We start from the raw sequence: 17,457 nt of genomic DNA, 5'->3' as shown, positions 1-17,457 counted from the left end.
ATGTTGGTGACCTGTCGGATGAATTCTTCGCTTAGCGTCGGTCTCTTTAGCGCCGAAATGCAGCACTGATTACGACTGTCTCTCAGATGAGCAAAAAAGCAACCTCACATGGAAATGTCCCTGAGTGGATTTGTTTTAGTTTATCAGTCCAATTATGCGTTTTGTATACCGAGCGTCCAACAGACCGGCCTGTTGGCAGAACAGGCACTCACAGCGTGTGAGAGCATCTTGAATTGGAAACATGGACACGATCAAATTAAAAATGTTACACATGTATGATGCGCTTGTCCTCTGAAACTTCAGTGCTGAAGTTTCGTGGGATATGGTTGAACCTTTTGGCTGAAACAACCACTGAATGGATCGTTTAGCACTTCCGTTATGCCATTTTAGATGAACGTAATCGTACACAGATGAAACCAGTTCACGTGTTATTGAAGCACCGTGAGCTGCGGGTTAACGTGTTACCCGCCGTGACTCTTGAGCCGTCTGACATGGATTTAGAGCTAAAGTAGCCCGACGTGTTTGGCGGCCAGCAGGCTGGAGAGCACCGGACCAGCTGAGCTTCCTCTCCGACGGACGTGGCGCGCTGGTTTTTCAGAAGGATCGGTGAGGCGGTCAAAGAGCCGGCCGGCTGAGTCGGGACCACCGGCTGCGAGCCACTGAGTCTCCGGACTGAACTTCAGCTTGACACTACAATTTCCCCCCGTGACCTGTTCCCATTCGTGCAGTCATGTTTGAACAAGGAAAGTAACGCTATTGTTTTTGTCAAACGAAATTTTGCACGGACAAGTGCTTCCATCCGGCCTACTGTGAAATCTCTCTGGATCTACAAAAAGGAACCATTCTTAATCATTTGAAATCATTTTACTGAATTGTCTTTAATGAAGCAGAGGCAGATGGAATAATGAAGGCATGTCCACACTGCTCCGTATGCCCAAAGGATTAAATTAGTTTGAACCAAAGGACCGGATGACTCCGAAACTGCACAGCGTCAGTGGGACTAATGAGGTCAAATAATAACCAGAATTAGTATTATAAAGCAGCACAACAATAACCAAATACTCTAAACATGGATTGTGAAAGTTAATGCGTTAATCAATGCGAATAATGAGCCCGAGATTAATGCAATAAAATATTTAAATGCAGTTAACGCAGCTTTGTTGTCCCCGAAAACTCCACGAGAACAGCAGGAACCAGGTGGAATTCTGCCTGCGAGATGATCTAATTGTGTAGTTTTGTGCTTAAAAAATACAATTTATCAACTATGTTTAAAATGAGCTTTTCTACAGTGATTACCTGTTAATTTATAGGATTGCGTCTCTACTTATTTACAAACTTACTTTCAAATGTTATTAATTGCGATTAAAGAATTTCAAAATGTACAATTAATTAGTACACTTTTAATGCTACTGACAGCCCTGATATGTATTTCTTTTGTGTAGTTACCACACAACACGTATTAAGACCACAACGCTTAAACCTCCAGCTCACACAGCACGATAACAAACAATTACTCCACCAAATCAAATGCATTTCCAATATTTAACACAGGAATTCCCAAAGCCAATTTGCACAAAATGGGAACGCAAATCACAACTGAAGAAAAGTGTTTGTTTGCGCATACAAAGTCTTGAAATGCATTATGAAGAAAAAAAACAGCTTAAGCTTAGAAGGTTTATCCAAGGTCAGCTTCAACAATAAAGAGGAAGTTGAAATTTAAAAAAATGTTGTTAAGGCTTAATCTTGGTTCAACAGTGAACAGTAGATCAATAACAAACACTCATCCTGAGTATTTCCATACAGATGGAGGAGACACTGTAATCTAAACCTCATGAACAAAACGAATGTCTAAGTGAGCAGCGCTCACTTCTTCATCATTAGACAAACTTGCAATGGAACGAAGTTGTTTGTAATTACCTGCACAGGCGCGATTGCTTTGCAGCTTTCGTATCCGTCTCATGTCAGTGTGATTACAGGTCCACTCTTTAAGCACACCTTTTTAACCATAAATAACAGTCCATGTAAGAATGCTCCTCTTTATGATTTACTTTCATTCAGAGTCTACCGAGGGAATTGAATTCAGTGACCTCCGGAGATGTACCTGTGTTCAAGGAAATCCTATTTCTTCCCTCAAAGGAACTCAAAGTCTCCTCGCCTCGATAACAGCGCTGCAGAGATAATCAGTCAGAGAAAGAACCACCAGACAAGCACACATACTGCGCGTGTCACACGATCATCTTCAAGCACAAAGCCAACAGTTTTATCACTAGTTGGATCCCATTTGCTCCCGTTGCTTCCCTTTGTCGTCGCCAGGAATATTCTGGCGCTGTAAGCCGACACCATCAATCAGGACGCTTCATGGCCGTAACTAACTTTTTTCCATATAATCAGGCCTCGCTGCACAGTCAGATTGCCATCACCCGCTTGGAGTTTGTATATGAGATGATGACTTGGAGGAGATAATGTTGAGATGTCGATGTGGAGGATTTGCAGAGGGGGAAAGAAGCCCGTCATTTTCAACAGAAACGTCTTGTGTCTCAAAAGGGACTAAAGAATGACATCAGTGCTCGAGCAGACTTCAGGGTCGATGAAGCGCTCTTCAACATGAAAAGCTCTCAAGCACAAAACTGTCTGTGTGGAACTTTTGGCTCCGGCATGTAATTTTAGTCCATCGTTCCCGATGCCGATGATGCAGGACCGGTAGCATTATGGAAAAGGGTCGACCGTTCGCCAGCCCGGACGATCATTATTGGACGAGAGCGCTTATGATTACCAGATTTGTTGCACGACCAACAGCCATTTTCGATGGGTGGAGTCACGTTGCCCGTTGATGTCTTGCTTCTTTTCAACTGGGAGTGAAACCAAATAGGTTATAATTAAGTTTTCATGACGGGAAAACCTATTACGGTTAAAGTACAAGCACTTTAGAAAGGCGCCCGTCAGAAAGACGGCAAAATCAGCAGTTCAAAGCCCAGCTCCAGGCTTCAATGGGGACGTGAACATGGTGGACACCGGTGACTGTAACAGGCGGCAGCAAAGCCCAAATAGGAAGAGGATAAAAGTGTGTGACAGCATATGTGCCACAGACTGAAGGTATTCCAAGCTGCCTTCACTGCAGCCCGAGTTCCTGACATCGTTCTGTACAGCGATCAAAGTGCTCACCGTTAAGAGACGAGTTGTCCTGAGATTCACTGCACAGCCAAAACCAAGCACTTTGTAAGGTAGTGTGTGTGTGAGAGCGACAGGATTAACAGTTAAATGAATTGAATCTAGGATGAAGAAAACATTTGCTTTGTTTGAGTTAAGCGGTAGAATTTTGTTCACTTTCTCAAAAGAGAGCTAAATTAATCAGCAATATTTATCACAGCAAACTCCTATTCAATGAACAATAAAGTAGCTGCAGCTGAGAAGCAATTATTAGGGTTGTCAACATTAATCGCGTTAATCGATGCGATTAATGTGGCCGAGATTGATGCGTTAAAATGTTTTAACGCAGTTAACGCGACTTTGTTTACTTCTGGTCTTCTGCCGTGCCGGAAGTAAACAAAGTTGATCCCGGAAACAAACCCCCCCCCCCCCGCTAGCTGCAGTCAGTTAGATCGGCAGGAGCTGAAGATGGAGAGCGGCATACAGAACTGTGCAGGGGAACTCCATCATGTACCACCAACGGACCACTTAGAGCACCGCTATGCTAAGCTAGCTGCTAGGCTAAGCTAGCCAACATCTACCCTGCCCACAGCCCGCAGAGGACCACCACTGTGTCCCCAGTTGGACAGTGTCCTGGCTAAATGTGCACGAGGACAACAGGAACAGTCGCTATTTCAACGTGTTCCACCCGCTGGAATTCTGCCTCCAAGACGACGTGTGCAGTTTAGTGTTTAAAATAACACTAACAATTAAACAACAGAGTCTAAAATACTCTCCATCTAAAGTAATACTGATTACTTGGAAGATTTATTTTTAAGATGAAAAGCAAACATTTAACGTGATTAATCATTTTCAAAATGTTCGATTTAATTAGTCAATTATTTTTAATCGAAAAAGCTCTCGTAATTATGTATGCAATTAATCAAAATGTACTGAAACCCTTACCTCTTCAGCATAGGCGTCACAAAGTTTGTGTCCCGAAAGCAGTTTTGTTTTCAAGCTCTTGTTCTGAAAAAGAGAATAGAAAGAGGTTTTAGACGCCATCAGACTGCCCTTTTTTTCTACCCTCCATGTTCCATTTATACTGTCGATGCTTTATAACAAAGTCGTATTTATCCAGCAGGCTTCTGTTCCCGCGGCAACGCACCACGCCGTTGAGCGTCTCTGAGAGAGAAAACTGACTGAGGAGCTGAGCGCGCAGTCCGGCTCACAGGCAACCAAAAGGTCACCATTGTATTCTGAGGTCACGACCCCCCACGGAGCTTTAAATCAGTAAAGCCTTGAAATCATTTGACTGGCGGCCAGTGGACAGATGCCAACGTGGGGGCCAAGCGTTCTTGTTGTTTTGGTGACAACTGTATATCTGCTGTATATAATTATTTATAATACCCCAAGAGTTCAAAGAGACACAGTAGAGTGGAATACAGGACAATACCACAACCCCTGGGTTTGTGAAGTGCTGAGTTGCTGAGAAAATCACAACACCTCCCGGACCCAACGCTGCTTATTATGTGTAGGTGGGGATGGGGCCACACAGACGGGGCCCGACAAACAAGACAAATAAATAAACAGCAACAGAAGTAAAGGAATAAGTCTACGGCTGCTTAAACATTACACGTTTATTTGAAATGGTTTTATTTGGCACATGAATTCTTGGGTCATGGCGGTAATGGAGGTCACAGTGACCTTTTGACCACCACGTACTTGTCAGTTCAACCTCGAGGAATTAACAGTGACGTTGACTTTTCCATCCATCCATCCATTGTCAAACCGCTTATCCTGCACACAGGGTCGCGGGGGGGCTGGAGTCCATCCCAGCCAACTTCGGGCGATAGACAGGGCACACCCTGGATTGGTCGCCAGCCAATCGCAGGGCCACACAGAGACATACAACCATTCACACTCACATTCACACAACTACGGGCAATTTAAAGTCCCCAATGAACCTGATCCCCAGAGCATGTCTTTGGACTATGGGAGGAAGCCGGAGAACCCGGAGAGAACCCACGCAGACACGGGGAGAACATGCAGACTCCACACAGAAAGGCCACTGGGCGGAATCGAACCCAGGACCTTCTTGCTGTGAGGGAACAGTGCTAACCACCACGCCACCGTGTCGCCCGACGTTGACTTTTGACCATCAAAATGAATCAGTTCATCCTTGAGTGCAGAAAACAGGCGGACGCTTGAATCCAGGTGATCCAAGTTCAAGACAACGCAAGCGGCGGCCGACGGACGGCCGCCGCTTGCCTTGTGGAGGTCATCGCAGGAAATTGCCAGCCTTCGAAATCTGCACTAATCTGATTACCAGATAATATATAAAAGAAAAAACACCCATTAATAACCATTTTCCCAATTTCAGATTCTACTTGGATTGAAATATCTATAGTGCAGTTTTGGTGTTAGACGCCACAATTCCCAAATACTTCTGTCTGAATTAAGTTTCAGTGTTATATAACCAAAAGTAAGCCAGCCAATGACACGGCCAAGTGGGAGGATGTAATGAAGAGAATGGGACTCCAGGGTGATTACAGCATTTGAAGGGAAGGCTTTTCCCTTTTTAATTGACAATAATCTGTTCTCAGAATAAACCCCAAGCGCCCATCCAGATCTCCAGATGACGCAAAGATGACAAAAGGCTTCACGCGGGTCTGAAAGACAGTGTTAACCACTGTGAAAAGGAAAACTACTTGGTAAAAACACAAGCGTGCGGTGGAGAGAACATATGTATAGGTGATCTCCTCTGGTATTTTATTGGCCTACATACCGTACATCATTTCACTGGCGTGTGCTGAAGCAGGTCTTAGGCTTGCAGCATCTTTGAACTGCTACTTAGAGAAGTCCTGTGTGGATACTTCAACCCCAAAATGATCGTTTGTATGTTCAATTGATGTTTTGAAGTAAATGGTAATACAAGATATACGCCGACAACACTGTTGTGTAACTAAGCTCGTTGCACCTCGGCTTTATCTGAAGAAACCAATGCGGCCTCGTCATAGCGAGCTGCGGGCATCTATTAACGCTTTTCATTGACTCAACAACACACTTAAAACTCTTAATGAGTTTATCAATGAGCCAAAGTGGAGGGTCTATTCTTCAAACACATCCTGCGGAACTTAAGTGGGAGCCACGGATATTCATTCACCCACTTTAGTTCACGGGGAAAGAAAGTCAATGACCAAAACGAAGCACGGCCCCGGCCCTCCTCGCGCACCGCACGCTGCATGCGACGATGCAGCAGCACGGCTTCTTTTTCACACTCGTTCTGCATGTGAACGGATTAGAGGGCGTGTGGGCTTATAGACTGGGATCAAACCGACTTTGAAACGGCGTGGCGGTGCGTGCCGGGAGGGTGGTCCCGAGCATCGACCAAGACTGTGGTGTAACTGGGCTCCACAGAGGCAGTAATCTCCCGACTGCACGACGAATGGGCCGGAAAGCCTCCTGACAATGGGCGCCGTGTGGGAGGCGGCCCATGTCAGACCTACATGGGAGATGACCGGTGGTTCGGGGCTTAAACATCCCCGAATGACTGTGGGTTTAACGGAAGAAAAGCACGTTACAACTGGAAGGACGCTGCACAGTGCCGCTCGCCGCCCGGGCCGCGTCCGCAGAGACCACGGCTCTTCTGATTGAATGTGTACAACACGAGTCGCCATCTCCCCGTCTGCGCCGTAATGCCTCGTAGATTACACTGCATCCAAACTAAAAAACACGCAGGGATGTATCCGGCTATTCATACGGTCTCGCCAAAATAAAAATGAAGCTCAACGCGCTGTCCGCCAGCACAGCGCAGCAGCAGCAGCAGCAGCAGCTGTGGATGACTGGCAGCGGCCTGCGTTCCGGGTCCTGTTCGCCTTTAGCCGAACACACTGTTGGAAATAATGAAAGCGTGCAATCAGTTCCCCCTCCCCCTTCAGTGGACGTTCAGCAGCAGATTAAAACACATTCTGCGAGTCCTTCAGCATGCAGCCATTACCGCTCGCCAGCAGATTGCGGGATCGGCTGTGTGACACAAACGCACGCAACCCGCGCAACGTATGCACAATGCGCTATACCAACGAATGCCAACGGGGTCCGCCTCCTTTTTAATTATTTATATACATTTTATTTTTAATTGCACCCGGTTTGGCAAGTCTGCGTTTTTGCCCAGTCGGTGGTTTTCTTGCTCCAGAGAAAGCGAGGAGGCTTCGGTTTGCCACCTCCAACATAGCAACAGGCCTTTTAGAAAATAGGACAATATATTACGGCTAATTATGTATTATCGGTGGTGTTCTACCCGCCTAGATGAAATGACGATACATCTGTCTATGATGCGGCTGTGCTGGTGATGGATCTGCCGCTCGATGTTGGAGACAGCTGAACGTTATTAGGTGAAGACTTGGCTGTGAGCGACGGGCACAGTTGGGATGCAGGGCGGCAGTGAGCATCCACCAGCTGGCCCCTCGACAGGTCCTCGTCCACGACGTGGCCACCTGCGCAGCCCTCCCCTCCGTGTCGCCGAGCGTTCTGATGGCATCCACAATGGTGCAGAACAAGGCTGCATCTGCATCGCAAATAATCAGTGGGCTTTACTTTTGGTTCCCGACTGAAATATCTGAAGTGTTCTAGGAATGTGACATTGGGGGGGGGGGATCAGTTTTACGGACGTACGGCATCCCCTGACTTGGGTTGCGGCTGACATTCATCTCCGGCCCTGTGGAGGCGCATTCTTGGCACTTCGATCAGCTCCTCACTCCCACAGGCATGTGCAGGGCGCCGCGTGTCCTCAGGCGCACACGAGGAGAGCTAATGAGCAGAGGTTCCTTCAGTTCCTCACCTACTCCCCCCCACCGCCCCCCCACAGACCACCGCACCAGGACATGTTGGAACGGGCAGCTGTCACGAAATGCCACGTGGTCCGGCCCCCCGGGAAACGCTCACGAGAGAGAACGAGATGCCCGGCAGCCGCCGCGTCGCAGCGCATTATGTAAATCCTGATTCTCTGAGCCCCTGTGCGTCGTTTGGTATTATTCCCGCTGCGCCGTCACTCTGCCGGCCTGGAAATAGAGGAACATTATTATTTTTATTTTTTTACATTTACATATTGCTCATATTTAGTGTTTAGACAAGTATCAAAGTCAGTCGGCCGCGGGGGGTTTTATCGCTGATCCACGACTGCTGCGGAGTCCCAACTACAAATCACCCGACTGGAGCGCCGGCCGGCGGCGCCTCTGCCAAGGAGGTCATTGGTTCTGTGGGGTTCGTTTGTCTTTTCCTCAGCAGAAACGATGAAACGACGTCACCTGTCGGAAGGACACATCAGGTGGAGGGTGCGGCAGCCAATCACAGGACGGACGCTCACATTGTTTTTTCCCTTACGGAAACCTGTGCGCTCTGTGGACGCTGGTCCACTTGTGTGATTTCAGAAGCAGAATCATATTTGCGTTTTTGTTTTGCCTGAAGATTCCGGTGGGTTGGAGATTTTAGGAGTTATGTATTCCAAATACAACAATGATGAATATACAGCAGTCGTTTTCACACGTTATTAGTGGTGACATTTATCGCCCATCTAGGGCAACTCTCACACTAAAACAACCCTTTCCAGCAACACTTTTCTCATTATTGTCATATTTAATCTCCATCAAGCTTCACCCACATTAACAGAGTGTTTATGTAATGCACAACTCTGCCATAATATATGTATTTAACATTTTATCTCCCCCAATTGTCCCCCACACAGACACACTCACGCTCCTGCACGGAGACCTGACCCTCCGGTGACAGAAAAGTTTGAATAAATAATGGAAAGTGTGACTAAGGCAGAGTTACCATTTTCATTTTCTCCGAGTGGAGTCTCTCCAGCAGCGGCGCGCACATCGCCTGACACTCAACTGTTGTCACAACACATTCCGTCTTGAAAAGGTCACTAAGCTTCCTTGTGATAACAAAGGAAAGCGAAATGACGAGATGTTTCCATCGCGCCTCTGCTTTACGTGAAAATACGAGTTCATTATTTGTGTCAATTAAAGTGCAGAATGCATCGTGCCAACACACCCGCTGTTTCCCCCGGAGGCCAAGAAAGCGAAATACTTCTAAATACTAAAGATTTGTCTTCTGCAAAATGCCAAGTATAGAAGTGCTTCATTAAGGGGAGAGCATCATGAATGAAGACAAAGAGCACAAACTGAAACGATGCCGTGGGTGAGAAGCTTCATCGGAATCTCACCGCACCTCATTTAAGAGGTTAGATTACTCTTTGAGTTTGTTGATTTCATGAATATATTCAGCTCTAACAATTTGATATAGCTCTCCTATAAACTCGTCCTCCCCTGTTAGTTCAGCCTGCAGGCGGAAATCTGCATTTTGTGAGACCTTGAGAGCTCCACACTTTGTAGAAACTGGAGTGAGAAACGAAAGCGTCATCCACTGCGTTTGGGTGGGAGTCATGTTTGATGTTACGGAAAAGAGTTGTTATTTCAGAATGGTTCTGAAAATGTGCGCCGCTCAACTATTTCCCTTTTGTGAGTTCTTACATAATCTGTGTTAAACAGGCAGAACATTTAGGAATATCCTTAGCAAATTAATCTCTTATTCCAGTGATTTCTTTTCCCCGGGTCTTGGTTTGCCATTTAAATTATGGATGCATTCAGATAATATCGTAATAACACATTCTACGGCGTATCTCTTTGACGTCCTCTATCACATGTTAACGAGCAGAGTCCACACATGAAGAACTCAAATACATTTTCTGCACAGTCTGACAGGCTTCTCTGCTTTCCTGGAGCTTTTACTCACTTTTCCAGAAAATTGTGATGAGGCTTCCGCACTTATGTAGCTGTCGATCCCACCTAATAATAATTTATTCATATATATATATATATATATATATATATATATATACTGTTTCACCGTTATGACACAGGAAGCCTTTGCAAACCTGGTGGTGTGACTTGTTACGCGTTCATATCCAGCACCTTCTCGGACCCAAATGAAAGGACCTCAGACCAGGTGGCTGAAAAACTAAATGTGTATTTTCTACACAAAAAAATGGATGCAGCATTAATCAGAGTTGGAGATGGAGATGTGGTAAAGAATGTAAATGCTGGTGACATTTTGATACTGTTTGCACCTGCAGGCAATGAGTGATGAAGCCGGTGCCACTTTATGAACAGCATCTGCGGTTTGTATGTGTGTGTGTTTTGGAAACGTTGTGGCTAAACTGTACATGAAGCCAAGTTATTCTTTGCATTTCCTCTTGTGACTTTTAAGGCTCGGCCTTTCAGCCGTTTAAAGTTGACATTTCCCAAGTCAACAAACGCAGACACACGCTGTTAACTTCCACAGATGACACACATTATTAAACATGTTATTTTCCTATCCTTCGTTTAGGGAGATGACTTTTAGAAACCTTGACAACAGACCAAGGTGCATTTGAAAAGCTCCAAGGATGAACATAAAAAATGTATTTGTCACGGCGCTTCATTCAATGGGGAACAAACCAGCTAACTTGCATATTCCTCATTATTCATGGCAGGCTCAGGGCCGCAGGTCTCTCGGAGGGCATCGTCTAGCATCCTCAAACAGCCACTTCCCTCGGCGTGTGCGATCTGAGGGACCCGATGGTTCCCTCGCTGACCCGTCGTCCCTGTCCGAGGACAACAGACAAGGCTGCTCGCGCTGCAGACGGCTCCCACGTCCATTTGTATGCCGACGACACCGTCCTGTACACATGGAGCTCCTCCATGAACCCCGGCCTGACCTGACCGGCATCCGGCGTCTCCAAGCTTCACCTCCACCTGGCCTACAGCAGACACAACCACAACCCGTCTGCCCTCGCAATGTCCTCGCCGGACGGACCACGGCTCCAATACGTGGATTCCTGTGAGGACTCGGGGACAGTTCGCTCACCTTTAACATGCTCATAATCAAGAATTGTTTTTTTCTTTTGCACCCTAACAAACTCTGACCCCATTTGAAATGAAAGTCATCGCTGAATGTCACGCGCTTCCTTACTGCGCTCTTTACTGGATCCTGGCCTTCACGCCACGTGAATCCGTCTATCGCTAAAACTCTCATTGGTGAAACGCCGGCCGCATGTCTCCGCTCGCTGCTCATCATCTCCTCGTGACAACCTCATTCCAAAAAGCGCCTTCGGTTCTTTCTCGTTCGCGTTTGATGCTCCCGGCAACTGGAACTAAACAGCCTCATTCTGTGACCCTCCTTCAATAACACATTACTAATGACATTTTATTCATGAGTTCTCCTTTACATACAAACATCATATCTAATATGATGTTATACATTTCCGTACGAGACTGAGATGTTCCTTTGTTTCTAATGAGTAATCACTTGATTGGAAGATGATTGGATTAAATTAGTTAGTGGAAAGTTAGTTATAAAGTATGAATAAGTAGCGTAACATCTACATGGGGGAACTTCTCAGAATTGTGAGTAATTTTGGTGCCAAAAACAAACGTTATGTGTTTTTACTCAGTGGAAGACTGTCGTATTCTTCTATTCAGCATAATTTCTACTTTGAACGAAGTGAAAAGAACTGCGTACTTCCTGCACAACGCGTATTAGAGCTGGCAGTCTTTCTCAGAAGGTTTTAAATGTATTTATTTTTAGCATTGTGAGTTTTCTTGGATGGAAACCACGTCTGTTCCCTCATTCGACCCGACCACGAGCTTCTGTTCCGTCTTTCCTGCCTGATATTCCTGCTGGAATAGATGTTTGGGCGAGTAGATGTGAAAGATGCTTGACAAGGCCTGGGGCTATTTGAAGAAAAGAGATTAGATGGACTCTATTGATGGTGAAAGGCTCGGCATCTCCGAGAGGAGCTGAAACGTTCCGTGAGAAGTAGTCCCAACTACTGTCAGCATATTAAAAGAGCTGAGGCCCAAAGCCTCAGTAGCCCCCCCGCCCCCCCACCACCTGAACACCGACCTTTTCCCGGCTTTTCATTCATTGTCATTCTTCGTATTTGCTCAAGCTGACTACAAAACGTCTGAAAAATACGACGAATCAGGCGTAAATTATGAAGGCCTCAAATGCTGGGAGTGAATTATCTAAAAGAAATTGAGACCTAAATCAGTAAAATATGAAAAATGCAGAGTTGATATCACTTCAGATTGAGTAAATCAGGTTTGGATATACAGGCACTGCTGTCCTCTCTGGAAAGGAAACACGTCACTGTTCTTTTAAATTGATCTTTTGTCTGCAGCTCTCATAGTTTTGACAGATTCTTTTGACTTGACACCGTGTTCTTAGTTAGTCTCAATAAATACAACTTCCCTTAATAACCCGTCACACCAGCCGGGGCGGCGCCTAAACGCCCACTTCTATATGACGAAGAACCTGGACGCACCGTCGACAAATATGACAGCTGATATATGCACGCAAAGTGATGACTTGCTCACTTCTTCCATCCACAATTCTACTGCGGATGGTTCCACATGTCTCATGTGGTTGGTAGGCAGATTAAGTCGTTCTTGAACTGCTCCCAACGTGTATCTGTGAGCACGAAGTTGGAGCCCGCGTGGCCGTTTTAAAGTGTCCCCAAACAATCAATAAGCTGCGGATGTGAGAATCAATGGTGCTTAATTGCGTTTTAAATAATCTTCTTCCATGATGCCACAAGGAGCCATTCTGTTCTAACCCGTTGGTTTGTTCCAGTAAGAGAAACCGTCTTCGTACCTCATATAACATCCGGAGGTGGAAACGCTGCTCAATGGCTGCTGTCAGTATGAACGCACAATACTTTCTAAATTGTAATTGTCCAACGCACACGCGTGTCACGGTACATGTACAGTGAACCTATTTAATTCAGCAGGATGTCGTTCTGGAGCTGTTTCAATTATGCAAATTGTGTTGCAGCTCAGTGAGAAGCACGCCGTTTGTTTTTGAGTCACAATAAAACATTTGCAAGGAGGAAAAACAAGGATGAAAGTCGACTCTACACACTTTAGGCCTGATGGGAACATAAATCCACTGTGTTGGCGAGCAAAGTGTTAAAAACAATAATTACGAGGTCTGTGAAGGCGAACCTCCATCTACTAGAGTTACTCCCGAACTCTAACTGCTCTCTGCCCAACGTCGTCTCCGGGGGTCCAGACAGAGTTTGTTATGAAAAGTGAAGCAAAAAGAAAATGTAATTTTGAGAACATGTCAAAGAAATGTCACAGCCACAGCTTTCATCGCTCTTGAAGCGCTTGGATGTATTTCTCTAAAAAAAAAAATAATAATAATAAAAAAGAAATAGAGCGTCCACTTTATGATGTCACAGCTGAAACAGCACAGAGAAACGGGTCACCGGTCTGCGAGCCGAGAGCCAGGAACCAATACCCGTGGCGGGCGGCGAGGAATAAAGCAACGGCGCTAAGTGGCAGCCGGCGGCGTGGCTGTGTACGCGTGCGGCTTTCTGCCGTCATTGTGGAGTTGAGGGTCTTTTTGATTCCCTGCTTTTCTGACGGCTCCCAGAATGCAACGTACACACACACACACACACACACACACACACACCTCACCACATCATCAAAAGCTGCAGTCACACGACTCCGAGGCTGCAGCCGTGCAGGCACCGAATTGCTGATTTGAAGGTCAAAAGATCCTATGCTGCGGATGTAACGTGTAACACCCTAAAGCTTCGTTTGAACCCAGCGGTCTGCAGCCGGTTGCCAAATCAGCAAAGTTTCAAAAGAAGAATGCTTTATTAACTATTTCAAAGACGGTAACTGTAATTTGTCAGGAGGAAAAAACGCCGTCCTGTTCGTGAAAAACAACGAACCAACACATTGTGCTCTCAGGTTTATCGGCGACTGCAGAATGAATTACACACGAGCTCTGGCTGGATTACTGCACTTCATGATGAATGGCACATTTTACAAAACTACAAAACGACGTGATCTTAGTCCACACATATGGATTTAATAAAGCCTAATTATGTTTGCCAATCCTTAAGCTCCGGGTTCTCACTCCTGATACCGAACACAAACTAAAAACACATCATTACAAAACTGAATGGGGAACAGTCACTGGCTCCTTTACGATGGTAACAAATCAACAGCAAACGTCTCCAGGACAGCAGCCTCCGCTGAAGAAGACGCATTTGTTTTTGCAGATGATGAAAACACCGAAATCCACGGCAGGTTTGATCCAAGGCGCTCACGGCATCCGAATCCCGGACCTTCATGAACCCGCCCCAGCGAAGGAAAACAGTGAATGCCGAGTACAGGACGAAAACAAAAAGGTCCCATCGGTCCCCCGTGGCCCAAGGAGACCACAACTCACCACAGCTACAGTTGGTTGTCGGGGAAGGGCGATGCTGCCCGGGAGCATAAAACAACTCCAGCGAGAGAGTTTCCCCGTGATGCGCACGGAGCGGCGAGGCCGCCGGGCGTGCTCGGCGTGCATTAGCGGAGCGTTATGTGCACTTATTTACTCCTGGAGAGGCGTCTGACACTGACTGAGAAGAAGAGATGTGTCCAGACTCTGTTAACCGACCGGCTCACCCCGAGCCACATCGGATAGAGCAGAAAGCTGTCTGATGAATGGAATTGTGTGTGTGTGTGTGTGTGTGTGTGTGTTTCTAAGGCTGGAATTCACTGTCACGCTTTCCAGGTTTCCCCTCCTGAACTCCGAGGAGTGAAAATCAATGCTGCGGGTGGACGTTGCTGTGGAGATCCCAGCTGTGGAGATGAGACGTGAGCGCGATGTCAGGAGATGGAGGTACTCGCTCGCTGCATGAGAGCGCTGTATTGGTCCAATCCCGAGATCCTATTTGCATCCAAATGAAGGGATCGTGCATCGAGACGTTCACGAGAAAAGTCAGACTGAAACTGTGGTGACGTTGTTTTGACATTGTGGAGAGGAAACAATTTCCCCGCCTCTTTTCTTGTTAGATCTCCAGCTCACGTCAGTCAAGCCGCCGAGAGGGAAAATGACGATCATCAACTTTGCACAATAATGTAGTGGCGGTTTGCTGCACAGATTCCTCTCCCACGTGCCGAATGTGTTCACGTGAAGGGAAAAAAAATGACCACAAAAATAATGAGCATAAATTAGCCGTAGCTTTGATTGAGTGACACATTCGCAACCTTCTTGGGGGTCACGAAGGCATTGAGAGCGTAGGCGCTAAAATACAACAGCCTCTATGATTCTTTATGAAAATATTATTATTATTTCATGCGTTCTCAGGCAACGTGGGTCAATTTCCACTCGTTTTGACCCACCCGTCCCACCCCCACGCCAACGCTCTTATTTATGCTCCAGTATTCACGCAATTATATAGATCACAAACAAGCAGAGTCTGTTCTTTTACATGAAAAATGTAAAAGAACAGACTGGTCTGTTGGCGTTACCCTGCTTGTCAATCCCTGGAGGATTTGAGGCCGTCATGCCTGTGAAACGTTGGCCCCTCTAACCCCACAAGCAGGGGCAGCTAATGGACCCCGCTTTGTTTTAAGGGGCGAAAATGGGAACCAGTCACTGCGCAGCATCCCGTGGTGGAATAGTGGGGCTGGGTCACTTCTGACTACAGCAGTTGTCATTTTAAACCATCTAAACCTGTTTTTTATTGAGCGCGGCCCCTCGCGCTGGATGGCGTCGATCAGGCCGCGCTTCACCCGGCCCGTTGAATGCACAGAAACGGCGCGGCACGCCATCAGCCGTCGCGCTCCGTTTGACGCGCCTCTGCACGCTTTTACCCTCTCGGTGCACGTCAGGGATGGTGTGTGTGGAGTCTTCCAGTGTGAAGGAACTGGCTTTTCAGAAGGTGGCCGATGTAGCGGTGAACGCACAAGACCGCTCAGTCACGGATGGAAGGGGAGATGAAACCCAGCGTTCTGATTGGTTGCCAGTGAGTGTGCGTTATTCAGCGATGACGCACAGCCGCTGTTCACGTCGACCCCAGCGTTCCGCATCACGACGCGATTTTGCGCGACATTTTGGCTTTTAGCTCGGTGGCGATCGCCGAGAAAAAGCCCAAAAATCCCACGAATAATCATTTAAGCAATGAAAGCTTTCACAGCCAGACCAATTCATGGATGATGTGAATGAATGAGATGGTAGGAGATCTTGCAAGGAGACCCGATGCTGTTTACGTGAACGTATGGCGACTAGGCTACTGAAATGAGATACACAACGTTTGCTGGCTGATACTATTTGGAGCTGAAAGGCAGCTATTTACTCACTATTTATAATTTCGTGGGTAACGTATTATAAAAGCAACAAGGTACTTTATTGCTTAATTAGAGTACGTCTGGCAATTTTCTCTTTTTATTTGAGCTTCAATTTAAATAACAGTAAAAGTGATCATTTTGGGATTCATCCTTTTAACGTTTGCGTTTTAGCACTTTCTGAAGAACATAAACAAGTAACTTTATATCGAATCCACAATAATTCCAACAAAAGAAACTTGACTTTGAGATAATAAACGACCATCATCTTCAGCGGTTTTCATCTCTTTTGCATTCGTCCCGTTCTTCACACCCAACGACACGCTTTGCTTTCTTTAGTTTCTTCTCTCACTCAGCGTCACGGAGAGATCCACTAAATGCCCCCACGCATGATATTTTTCTGCCATTTAGCGGGTGAAATCAAATCAGCAAGGCGCAAGACAACGGCGGGAAGCCATTTTGGACGGAAGATGAGTGTCTGGCGCGGCCGTCTGTCACGACGCTGACGAATCCCACAGCGGGATGCGAGTCAGTCCGTAAATCATCCTCCATCAAAATACTCGTAATCAGCCCTGAAAGCAAATCATTGATAATGACTTCACGGTGGATTGCAGCCATGGAGCCTCCCGGCTGACACGGCGGCCTGCAAATGAAAAACACACTGGAGGACGGCGGCGTGAACAAAGGGGATGCTCAGCCTTTACGAAGGGTTCCTTCCACTCAATCGGCTTGTTTTGTACGCGTCGCATGGCCGCATTGTCCATATTCAGGGCACTGCAGGTTCAGCTGTTTATTAGATAAAGTTTTTACCGATACAAAGCATTAAATACATACATGCAAACTGCAGCGTCTCAAGGAAATCAAACCAACTCTCTTAAATGATGCAAAAAAGTGATGTCACCGTGCAAGGGTTTGGTCAGTCGGCTCCTTTTCTGAGGCAGCGAGCGGACGATAACGCTTAAAACTCCTTTTGACCTTTCTCGTTCCGGCACGCAAGAAATGTTCTATTACTCACGAGCGCAATAGACGCACGGGAAAGATTCCAGTGAGTCACTGCGTGGAGCCGGGGCTTAAATGTCAGACCGTCACAGATGTCAGAAAGACTTCTCTTGACCACCGATGACCCACGTGGGATTATTTTTCACGAAAGGCC

General features: G+C 46.4%; 1 protein-coding gene across 2 annotated transcripts in view; it reads right to left on the bottom strand.

The window, feature by feature from the left end:
• The window catches only part of luzp2 (leucine zipper protein 2), a 98,670-nt gene that overhangs the window by 17,963 nt on the left and 63,250 nt on the right, over positions 1 to 17,457 (bottom strand). For both annotated transcript variants that reach the window (XM_078085781.1, XM_078085782.1), the window contains exon 6: positions 4,093 to 4,155. In XM_078085781.1, coding sequence (XP_077941907.1) covers positions 4,093 to 4,155 — 63 coding nt within the window. The remainder of the gene's footprint in view (positions 1 to 4,092; positions 4,156 to 17,457) is intronic.

The sequence above is a fragment of the Gasterosteus aculeatus genome, chromosome 12 (assembly GCF_964276395.1).
Source record: "Gasterosteus aculeatus chromosome 12, fGasAcu3.hap1.1, whole genome shotgun sequence".
In the NCBI taxonomy this organism is placed as follows: domain Eukaryota; kingdom Metazoa; phylum Chordata; class Actinopteri; order Perciformes; family Gasterosteidae; genus Gasterosteus; species Gasterosteus aculeatus.
This window is presented reverse-complemented; position numbering and strand designations above follow the sequence as displayed.